Consider the following 12,379-nt stretch of genomic DNA (forward strand, 5'->3'; position numbering starts at 1 on the left):
CTTTGGCTAATGGAAACAAAGTCAACATTATTTTCCACATTTCAGGAACCACATCTCCACATAACACCATTCTCACCATATAAGATCATCATTATGACAAAGTCCAACACATGTAGGGCAAGAAGGTGTATGGTGAGACACAAGTTTTGGGGAACATTTTAACAGGAAGGAAGAGCTGGTTGCAGGAAATTAGGTACTCAAAGCGTGGTGTGGAGACTGGAAAGTTTGGAAAATTAATTTCGCTTGGCACATGGGCAGCATAAGAAATCTTCCACGTAAGGAGGTCATGGGACAATGCATTTTCTTTACAATGGTTGATTCAGAAATGCGTGGAAATTTAATTGTAGCTGCATGGAACGGTGATTGACCTAAAACAGTGATGGAGAACCTGTGGCACGCGCGCCACAGCTGGCACACCAAGCCCTCTCTGTCGGCACGCCAGGGGAATCCCCCAGCCAGGCAGTCACTTGCACCGAAGGTGCAGGCACGGAGAAGATGGCTCCCTTCCTTGCATCGGTGCCAGTGACGTCGGCGGGGAGCTGGGCAGCCAGTCGTCTTGTCCCATGTGTGATGTTTATGGGGGGGGGGGGGTTAAAATTCCTCCTTCGCGGCCCGCCTCTGTTCTGCAGCTTATTGCCTCCCCCCGGACCCCTACACCTACGGTAAGGCATTCAGGAATTCCTTTCTGCAGACGTCCTATTCCAGCTCCCCGTACTCCAGGATGACTTTGGTTCAGTCTGTCCCTCTAGTGCAGCCTGTGAAACAGTGGAGGGGGAGGGGCGGTGCTCGGAGCAGATCATCCATGGCCATGGGGAGAGATGCAATGGCTGCTAGACGATGTCCTGGCAGCGGGAATATTGGGGTTCGGCTGAATTACGGGGATTCCTACAATACTGCCCGGGGAGAGCTGGACAATGAGGCCATGGAAAGGTAAGGAGGAGGATGGATCCTCCAATCTACATTGTACTGTGTGTGGGGGATGGGGATGTGAGTAGTGCAGGAAGTATGTGTCAGATAGGCGAGTGTAATGGTCAGGTAGGCGAGTGTAATGGTCAGGTAGTGAGTGCATGGGTCAGGTAGGTGAGTGCATGGGTCAGGTAGGTGAGTGCATGGGTCAGGTAGGTGAGTGCATGGGTCAGGTAGGTGAGTGCAATGGTCAGGTAAGTGAGTGCAATGGTCAGGTAAGTGAGTGTAATGGCCAGGTGGTGAGTGCATGGGTCAGGTAGGTGAGTGCATGGGTCAGGTAGGTGAGTGTAATGGTCAGGTAGGTGAGTGCATGTGTCAGGTAGGTGAGTGCATGGGTCAGGTAGGTGAGTGTAATGGTCAGGTAGGTGAGTGCATGTGTCAGGTACGTGAGTGCATGTGTCAGGTACGTGAGTGCATGTGTCAGGTACGTGAGTGCATGTGTCAGGTACGTGAGTGCATGTGTCAGGTACGTGAGTGCATGTGTCAGGTAGGTCAGTGTATGTTGCACAGTGCATTCTGAGCACATTGTATTCCTGAACCATACATTCTGAGCAAATCTGGCAGAATTGTACGTTTTTTGGTCCCTTAGGGCTCATTCAGAGGGATGATCAGTCCCATCCTCTGTACAGAGCCACTGGCAGGTTTAATTCTGTGTTGGCACTTTGAAAGAAATACGTTGGTTTTGCGTCGCAGTTTGGGCACTCAGGCTCAAAGAGGTTCACCATCATTAACCTAGAAGCTCGAGAGACAGGAAAATTTTTGTTCCACACAGCACAGGTTAGCCTGAAAGCAAGGGGCACAAGAAGATTTCTGGAGGGGTTGACCTGAACTCACAAGGCCCAGGGCAGATATCAGTCCATAAAACATTCAATAAAACAATGTGTGGCATAGACATCAGATGCCCAAGATGTTGCAACACAAGTTGAACTGGGATCCTAAAACAATGGAAGCTGTTTTTCCATTAAACGTTTGATTCACCTTTGAGAAGGAATTTTCATGAAGCACTGGTTGACCTGATGACCTGTTGGATGGAAAATGGTGGAAAATCCATGGAACCTGGAAGAATGAAGAGGAGATCCAAGTGGTTCAACCCAACAGTGACTGAGCAGGAAGCTTGGGCAAAGGAAGGTTCTTATTGGCAGAATAGTGGACCGGCAAGCACGAGGCATCCCCGGATATCATCCAACAAAACACTGCTTGATCTTGAAGTCTGATGACAAAGAATTCATGAATCCTTGGGTCACTGAACTGCCTGAGGAGTACAATATTGTTTCCATAGAACATGGTTTCCTTAACCTCAAGAACCTCTACAAGGTCCCGTTTTATCACAAGTGAGATTATTATTACGCTTCTTTGAAGCTGTGATTAACAGAAACAGCCAACAAGTGCCAGGAAATCACGACCTGCAAACACCGCAAAAATCATTGGTTCGTCTCACAGAACAAGAGACAGAACAATGGGATTTCATGGTATAATTGTTGACCTGAGAAAACTGGAACGGAATATTGGTTGGCCTAGAAACACAAGACAGAAGGAGTCGTGTAGACTTTGAAGCCTGTGGGCCCAGAATGTTATGTTTCCAAAGAACATAAGAAGACAGTGTAATGTTACTCCATTGAAGTCTATTGTATTTGGCAAGGTAGAGTTGGTAGGTAGTTTTGTCACTTGTGGTGTTTACAGTTCTTATAAAAGACTGAAGAATGTCTTGTGTCAGTATTTTTTTTTCCTTTTGGGTGTAGTGTAGAGAAAAACAGAAGAGGTTCAGTATTCACTCCAGAGAACGGCTTTCCTCCCTCGGTCCACACTGACCACATAATCCCCAGAAAGTGACCAGGCCACAGCATTCACAGCAGCACTGCGGAGAAAAAAAAAACAAACAAAAAGTCAGATTCAAACAATCTCTTACAGGGATCTTCTGAGGTCCTACAAATGTGAGCTACCCACTCTTTCCCTCCTCTACTCCTCTTTCCTATAATCTAAACTTCTCTGCTTCTCTATTTTTCTTATCTTATTACGCTGGTCTAGTTCGTTTATTAAAGACTTGCACCATTTGTGGAGAGTTTTTCTTTTCAGGCTTACCATATAAAATAATGCATTCGTTGTATACAATGTGTGCAATGATATTATTACAATATATGACTAGAGGTACAGTTGTGCTCATAAGTTTACATACCCTGGCAGAATTTATGATTTCTTGGCCATTTTTCAGAGAATATGAATGATAACACAAAAACTTTTCTTTCACTCATGGTTAGTGTTTGGCTGAAGCCATTTATTATCAATCGACTGTGTTTACTCTTTTTAAAACATAATGACAACAGAAACTACCCAAATTACCCTGATCGAAAGTTTACACACCCCAGTCCCTATCACCGTGTATTGCCTCCTTTAACATCAATGACAGCTTGAAGTCTTTTGTGGTATTTGTGGATGAGGCTCTTTATCTTCTCAGATGGTAAACCTGCCCATTCCTCTTGGTGGCAAAAAGCTCCCCAGAGTGGCTCAATGATACTGAGGTCAGGAGACTGAGATGGCCACTCCAGAACCTTCACTTTATTCTGCTGTAGCCAATGACAGGTCAACTTGGCCTTGTGTTTTGGATCATCGTCATGTTGAAATGTCCAAGTACGTCCCATGCGCAGCTTCCTGGCTGATGAATGTTCCTCCAGTATTTTTTCATAACGTGCTGCATTCATCTTCCTATCAATTTTGACCAAATTTCCTGTGCCTTTGTAGCTCACACATCCCCTAAACATCAGCGATCCACCTCTGTGTTTCACAGTAGGGATGGTGGACCTTTCATCATAAGCCTTGTTGACTCCTCTCCAAATGTAGCATTTATGGTTGTGGCCAAAAAGCTCAATTTTGGTCTCATCACTCCAAATGACTTTATGCCAGAAGGTTTGAGGCTTGTCCCTGTGCTGTTTGGCGTATTGTAAGCGGGATACTTTGTGGCATTTGCATAGTAATGGCTTTCTTCTGGTGACTCGACCATGCAACCCATCTTTCTTCAAGTGCCTCCTTATTGTGCATCTTGGAACAGCCACACCGCATGTTTTCAGAGAGTCCTCCTGTATTTCACCTGAAGTTATTTGTGGGTTTTTCTTTGCATCCCGAACAATTTTCCTGGCAGTTGTGGCTGAAATTCTAGTTGGTCTTCTTGACCGTGGATCGGTTTCAACAGAACTCCTTAATTTTTCCACTTCTTGATTAGAGTTTGAACACTGCTGATTGCCATTCTCAATTCCTTTTTATATCCTTTTCCTGTTTTATACAGTTCAACTACCTTTTTCCCGCAGATCCTTTGACAATTATTTTGCTTTCCCCATGACTCAGAATCCAAAAATGTCAGTGCAGCACTGGATGAAAGATGCAAGGGTCTGTCAGGAGTCCAGAAACTCATTGACCTTTTATACACACACACTAATTACAAGCAAACAGATCACAGATGAGGATGGTTACCTTTAATAGCCATTCAAACCCCTTTGTGTCAACTTGTGTGTTATCAGGACAAAATCACCAGGGTATGTAAACTTTTAAAATTGGTCATTTGGGTAGTTTCTGTTGTCATTATGATTTAAAAAGAGTAAACACAAATTGAAAATAAATGGCTTCAGCCAAACACTAACCATGAGTGAAAGAAAAGTTTTTGTGTTATTATTCATATTCTCTGAAAAATGGCCAAGAAATTATAAATTCTGCCAGGGTATGTACACTTTTGAGCACAACTGTATGTATTAGGTGTTTTTCACTGAAAATTCTGTAGCATACAAAAGACATTTAAGACAACCGTGAGCATCCAATTTTCTAGTAAAATTTAGGGGAAGGCCTTTTTTCCTGTTCCGGCATGACTGTACCCCTGTGTATGAAGCCAGCTCCATAACAAACATGTTTTGATGTGGAAGAACTCAAGTATCCTGCAAAAAGCCCTGACCTCGACCCTACTGAACACCTTTAGGATGGACTGGAACGGCAAATGGGAGCCAGGTCTTCTCCTTCAACATCAGTACCTGACCTCAGAATGCTCTTTCGGATGACAAGGGTTTTCCCTTGAACTACCAACCTTGTGGCAACAGTCTTGGGAATGTCCATTTCAGTAACAGCATGACTGTGCACCTGTATACAAAGCCAACTACATAAAGACATAGTTTGACCAGTTTGGTGTGGAGGAACTTGAGTTTCCTGTACAGAGCCCTGACCTCATCTCTACTGAACACCTTTGGGATGAACTGGAACATCAGTTGTGAGCTATTGCTCCTTCAACATCAGTACCTGACCTTGCAAAGGCTCTTTTGGATGACAGGGACCTTCCCTTGAACTACCAACCTTATGGCAACATTCTTGATAATGTCATTTTCTGTTCCAGAATGACTGTACCCCTGTGTACAAACCCAGCTCCATAAAGCCATGATTTGATAAGTTTGTTGTGGAGGAAATCGAGTGTCCCACCCAGAGCCCTGACCTCAACCTTACTGAACACCTTTGGGCTGAAATGGTACACCAGTTGTGAGGCAGGTCTTCTTATCCAACATCAGTACCTAACCTCACAAATGCTCTTTTGGATGACAAGGGTTCTAGACTGCCCTTGCACTAACAACCTTGTGGTAATAGTCTTGGGAATGTCCCTTTTCTGCTCCAGCATGCCTGTGCCCCTGTGTACAAAACCAGTTCCATAAAGATTTGGTTCAAAGTGTTTGTTGTGGAGGAATTGGAGTGTCTAGAACAGAGTCCTGACCTTAACCCTATAAAAAACACCAGTTGTGAGCCAGGTCTTCTCATTGAACCTCACAAATTCTCTTTTGAATGAATGACAAGTGTTCTAGCCTTCCCCTGCATAACCAACCTTGTGGCAACAGATTTTATGTTCTAGTCTGACTGCATCCCTGTGTATAAATCCAGCTTCATAAAGATATGGTCTGACCCATTTGGTGTGGAGGAACTTACACCATTTGTGTACCATTGAGCCCGGACCTCCGTTCTACTGAACACCTTTGGGATGAATTGGAACGAAAATTTCGAGACAGGTCTTTTCACCCAACATGAGTACCTGACCTCACAAGTCAGCAAAAAATGCCCCAGACACCTCCAAGAAGGTCAGCCCAAGTCATTGGATCTGCCCTCAACCCCATTGCATCAATAATAACTTTCAGCAATTGAGGATACCACAGAATCAGTATGGCTGTTCATAGAAATAATGACGTCCATAGTGTATGTGTACCACTGAATGAGGACAAAAGGGCTTTTAGTGTTTAATTATAGAGGTAAAAGGGAGTATTCCACAGCTTTTTTTAAATGAAAAATCTAATTTTCCAAAAGCTCTATGTACTAAGCAACCCTGGACAACTTGTCTGGATGTTCTCACAATTATGAAAACAAAATTCAGCAAAATATGACTTTACAAACAGATTTCACCAAAACATTGACTCTCTTTTGGTTTCAATTTATATAACTATAATTAGGCTACTGCTGTGGCAGGGAAGGTAGTCAGAAACCTTCTATAGAGAATGAGGGCCCATTTATGATAATGCATATAACATACAGTATGTTACCATTGTTGTTGAATGGCAATCAAATAAACTAGCCTGTACTTTAGCAGGCCACAATGCATGATAGTTTGCTGCTTTAGAAAAAGGTTCATGTGCATTTCCTAGCATGTTAGGCTGTGTCGGCAGCCCATTAATTTTGAGCGGGTTGTCATAATGTAACGAACATTAACTCATGACATAATGTGTGCTGTTAATGCACTGCAGATATGTAAAGGAGCCCTGAAAGGCAGCTGGTGACCACATTTCACAACCTTCAACAGTACCCCAAGTCCTCATCTCTTGTTATTGCAACACCGCCCAGGGCCAGTGACATGGATTCAGCCAAGGCACAGAGTCAAAGCACCAGCTGGTTTTCCCCAGAGCTCTTAATGGTGGAGATGGGAGATCACCCCACTAAAGAGGTGAGCAAGGACAGATTAGCTATGATGTAGTGACAGTACAGCAGAGAGTGAGGAGGGAATGGTCGGGTCCAGGTGGAGGTTGGCAAAGGGCAAGGCAACAGAAGATTGGTCAGACATATTTGGGTCGGCAATGGGCTAGACAAAAAAAGAATGCTCAGGACATTCAGGGTTGGCAACAGGCAAGGCTGCAGAAGAGTGGTCAGGACAATTGGGGTCAGCAATGAGCAAGACAGAAGAAGAGTGGTCAGGTCAATCTGGGTTTGCAATGGGCAAAACAGCAGAAGAGTGGTCAGGACAATCCAGGTCTACAATGGGGAAGACAGCAGAAGAGTGGTCAGGACTATCTGGGTAGGCAACGGGCAAGACAGAAAAAGAGTGGTCAGGACTATCTGGGTAGGCAACGGCAAGACAGCAAAAGAGTGGTCAGGACAATCCAGGTCAGCAACAGGCAAGGCAGCAGAAGAATATTCAGTATAATCTGGGTCCACAACAGGCAAGGCAACAGAAGATTGGTCAGGACAGTAAGGGTCAGTAACAGGCAAGACAGCATAAAAGTGGTCAGGTTCAAGCAGGGGTCATGGGGAAGGCGGCAGGCAATAGAGTAGTCAGGTCAACCTAGGTCAGCATGGAGACATATTAGCAGTAGTATAGTATAGTCCTTTTGCACAAAGCAAGGTAGCTGGCAAGAAGACAGCATTGGGCACTTCCAGGGCTGAGACTTCAAAACCCCTGTGAGGACGCACCCAGAGTCATTTCAGGGGGCACTGGGACTCCTGACAAACACCATTGGAAGTCCTGGCAAGGATTCTGCAAGCACCATTGGAAGTCCTGGCAAGGATTCTGCAAGCACCATTGGAAGACCTTGCAAGGATTCTGCAAGCACCAATGGAAGTCCTGGCAGAGATTCTGCAAGTGTTCTGGAAAGGTCACAAAGCCAAACCGTCCCACCACAACTGAAATGCATGGCCTGCTTAACTATTTTGATATTTCTTTAATAATATCTTCTTTTTTTTATTTTTTTATGGATGATGTCTGTTTGGGATATTTCCAAAGAAATTATGCTATGTTTCTAATTGCACAGGGCTGGACATGTGACACCTCCCACACCAATAAGGAAACAGGAAAAGAAACAGCTTCTTATATCAGCAAGCTGGAACATCATAAAGAACAAATGCAGTTGTAGCGCTATCTGCTGGTAAGAATAGGTACTACATCAGTTAAAGATTTTGATGACAAAAAGTGGAGGTAGAGGGGTTTGAACAGAATCCGGCGGACAGATCGCACTGATAAATCTCACCCAGGCTGGATAAGAAGACTGGGAATATGATAAAAGACAGGTCAGAGACTGGGCACATGATACAAGAGTGGTTGGAGACTGGGCACATGATACAAGAGTGGTTGGAGACTGGGCACATGATACAAGAGTGGTTGGAGACTGGGCACATGATACAAGAGTGGTTGGAGACTGGGCACATGATACAAGAGTGGTTGGAGACTGGGCACATGATACAAGAGTGGTTGGAGACTGGGCACATGATACAAGAGTGGTTGGAGACTGGGCACATGATACAAGAGTGGTTGGAGACTGGGCACATGATACAAGAGTGGTTGGAGACTGGGCACATGATACAAGAGTGGTTGGAGACTGGGCACATGATACAAGAGTGGTTGGAGACTGGGCACATGATACAAGAGTGGTTGGAGACTGGGCACATGATACAAGAGTGGTTGGAGACTGGGCACATGATACAAGAGTGGTTGGAGACTGGGCACATGATACAAGAGTGGTTGGAGACTGGGCACATGATACAAGAGTGGTTGGAGACTGGGCACATGATACAAGAGTGGTTGGAGACTGGGCACATGATACAAGAGTGGTTGGAGACTGGGCACATGATACAAGAGTGGTTGGAGACTGGGCACATGATACAAGAGTGGTTGGAGACTGAGCACATGATACAAGAGTGGTTGGAGACTGAGCACATGATACAAGAGTGGTTGGAGACTGAGGACATGATACAAGAGATGTTGGAGACTGAGGACATGATACAAGAGATGTTGGAGACTGAGGACATGACATGGGATGTTGGAGACTGAGGACATGACATGGGATGTTGGAGACTGAGGACATGACATGGGATGTTGGAGACTGAGGACATGACATGGGATGTTGGAGACTGAGGACATGACATGGGATGTTGGAGACTGAGGACATGACATGGGATGTTGGAGACTGAGGACATGACATGGGATGTTGGAGACTGAGGACATGACATGGGATGTTGGAGACTGAGGACATGACATGGGATGTTGGAGACCGAGGACATGACATGGGATGTTGGAGACCGAGGACATGACATGGGATGTTGGAGACCGAGGACATGACATGGGATGTTGGAGACTGAGGACATGACATGGGATGTTGGAGACTGAGGACAGGACATGGGATGTTGGAGACTGAGGACAGGACATGGGATGTTGGAGACTGAGGACAGGACATGGGATGTTGGAGACTGAGGACAGGACATGGGATGTTGGAGACTGAGGACAGGACATGGGATGTCGGAGACCGAGGACAGGACATGGGATGTTGGAGACTGAGGACATGACATGGGATGTTGGAGACTGAGGACATGACATGGGATGTTGGAGACTGAGGACATGACATGGGGCGTCGGAGACCGAGGACATGACATGGGATGTTGGAGACCAGCGATAGGATAGAAGAATTGTTGGTAACTGGGGATATGATACCAGAGTTGTTGAAGTCTGGAGATATGATATAAGATATGTTGGAAACTGGGGATAGGACATAGAAGTTGGTGGTGACTGGGAATATGCTATAAGAGTTGTATACTGGAAACATTGTATAAGAGTGTTTAAAGGAGTGCAATTAGCGGACCTCCAGCTGTTGCAAAACTACAAGTCCCACCATGCCTCTGCCTCTGCCTCTGGGTGCCATGCTTGTGGCAGTCAGAGTCTTGCTATGCCTCATGGCACTTGAAGTTCTGCAACAGCTGGGAGGTCCGCTAATTGCATATCCCTGGTCTAGAGGCTGCAGACATGATATAGAGCTGTTGGAGACTGAGGGCATAATATAAGAGATGTTGGAGACTAGGGACATGATATGAGATGTTGGAGAATGGGGACAAGATTTAGGAGTTGTTGGTGACTGAGGACATGATATAGAACTTTTGGAGACTGGAGATATGATACAGAGCTGTTGAAGACTAGGGACATTGTATAATGGTGATTGGAGGTTGGGGACATGATATAATAGTTGTTGAAGACTGGAGATATGATACAAGAGTTGTTGGTGACTAGGGATATGTGTCAGGGCTGGCTCAGCCCTTCCTTCTCTGAGCTGGCTGCTTAACTGTCGGCTAATTGCCAGCTCCTATCTCTCCGCAGTGACTCACCTGTTGATGATATCCTGCTCGTCAGTCCTGCCTACTTAAGCCGTCCAGCCCAGATGATCTCTGCCTTCGCCTTGGCCACATCTCTAGAGACGCTCTCCTGTGTTCCTGTTAAAGGCTTGCCTTGGCTGACATTTCTTCTGGCTCCAAATCCTGCTTGATGTTCTACTACGCTCATCTCTGGCCCCCTGACATTTTGGCTTGTCTGACTATCTGTTCCTGAACTCTGGCTATGTTTTGACTACGTTTACGCTGTTTACCTTTTTTTATTATTATTAAACAAGTGAAATTTAACTGTACTTCTGTCTCAGTCTGATTCATGGTTTCTGACAATATGATATAAATGTTGAGAACACACCAACCCCACTGTGAAACATGGCGGTGGCAGTTGCTTTTCTTCAGCAGGCACATGAAAGCTGGTCAGAGTTGATGGGAAGATGAATGGAGCCAAATACAGGGCAATCTTAGAAGAAAACCTGTTGGAGTCTGCAAAAGACTTGAGACTGGGGCGGCGGTTCACCTTCCAGTAGGACAATGACCCTAAACATACAGCCAGAGCTACAATGGAATGGTTTAGATCAAAGCATTATCATGTGTTAGAATGGCCCAATCAAAGTCCAGACCTAAATTTAGTGGCAGCTCGTCCATAGGGGGCGCTCGGGCACTGCCCCCCCCCCCCCAAAAAAGGTCACTTTAAGAGTGACCAGCCGCTGGACATGTGGCGGTCTATGGGAAGCCGATTTGCCCGTGTTTAGGGTGTGGTCGGGGCGCAAGCGATGCTTTTATGGACTTTTTTGATGTATACACATTTTTTTCTTGGATTTCAGCTATTGTGTTTACTTTTTCACACTATTTGGGATTAATATTTTTTTTATAATATTAATGTGTTAGAAGTCCGCGCAGATCACATTCATTATTATTTACAGTTTATTGTGTTCAGTGTACACTTCAGATCTTGCAGCGATTTCACGTACTTCACATTATTAGTTTTCATTGTTTATTCACTTAATTAGTAGCGCGAAGGACCTCACTTTAAATTGACATGTCAATGACTTCCATTCTTCTGTTTTAAAGACCAAGTGCAAGGAAACCAAGCAAGTTTACAGGTAACTATTTTCTTTATTACTGCCGTCCCCCGAGGGATTTCCTTTTTGATAGTCATGTGAAGAAGTCCTCAGACACAACAATTGAAGGATACCACCCTTGGCATCCCTTTATATATGCATGTTCTCAGCCCCCAAAAGCTTCTAGGAATGGGCAAGGGGCTAGCAAAGGGATGCTGGATACAATGTACTTTCCAGGGTCTGCAGGCTGCCTGCCCTTCCCTCGGGAATTGTTGGTGTTTGTATGCCAGCTATGGCTTTCATAGAAGGCTTTGGACTAGGGAATGGATGACTTAAAGCGGGGTTCCGGACGTTTTTTTTTTTTTGTTAAAGTCAGCAGCTACAAACACTGTAGCTGCTGACTTTTAATAAAGGACATTTACCTGTCCAGCGAGCCCGCGATGTTGCCACCCTTGAGGCCGATCTGTCCATCGGATCGGCCGGTGGCGCCTCCATCCTAACTAAGGGAAACAGGCAGTGGAGCCTTGCGGCTTCACTGCCAGTTTCCTACTGCGCATGCGCGAGCAGTGCGGCGCTCTGTGAATGGCCCCGTTGTTTCCTGGGACACACACATATCCGAGAAGGCAATGGGGCCGCTCACCTTAGGAGGAAGCGCAGCGGAATAGGAAGAGGCAGATTAGGAAGACTGCCTAGCAACAGGGGTTTCAGGTAAGTTAAAAAAGTTTTTTTTTTTTTAAGTTTTTTTTTACGAATTTTAATGCCATTTCATCTTTTAGGGTGGACCTCCACTTTAAGGACTGCTGAGCATGGCTCATCCCAGTTAAGTATCTATATATAGGCTTGTGCTTTTCAGACAAACACACACACTCTTCTGTTGTCTTATGAGAACATCTCTTTCACATACTGCTGTTAAAACAAGAAAGTGTTTACACAAGGTGGTGTTATCCTTTAAATCACTTGGACCAGGGTTCCTGTGTATCTACTGC

The 12,379-nt window shown here is 45.2% G+C and overlaps 1 protein-coding gene across 2 annotated transcripts in view; it reads right to left on the reverse strand.

Annotated features, from left to right (window-relative positions):
- Positions 1-2,568: 2,568 nt before the first annotated feature.
- Positions 2,569-12,379, reverse strand: part of ATG16L2 (autophagy related 16 like 2) — a 103,273-nt gene continuing 93,462 nt past the window's right edge. For both annotated transcript variants that reach the window (XM_073612614.1, XM_073612613.1), the window contains one exon: positions 2,569-2,821. In XM_073612614.1, coding sequence (XP_073468715.1) covers positions 2,728-2,821 — 94 coding nt within the window. In that variant the 3' untranslated portion in view covers positions 2,569-2,727. The remainder of the gene's footprint in view (positions 2,822-12,379) is intronic.

Source organism: Aquarana catesbeiana, linkage group LG02 (genome assembly GCF_042186555.1).
Source record: "Aquarana catesbeiana isolate 2022-GZ linkage group LG02, ASM4218655v1, whole genome shotgun sequence".
NCBI classification, from domain to species: domain Eukaryota; kingdom Metazoa; phylum Chordata; class Amphibia; order Anura; family Ranidae; genus Aquarana; species Aquarana catesbeiana.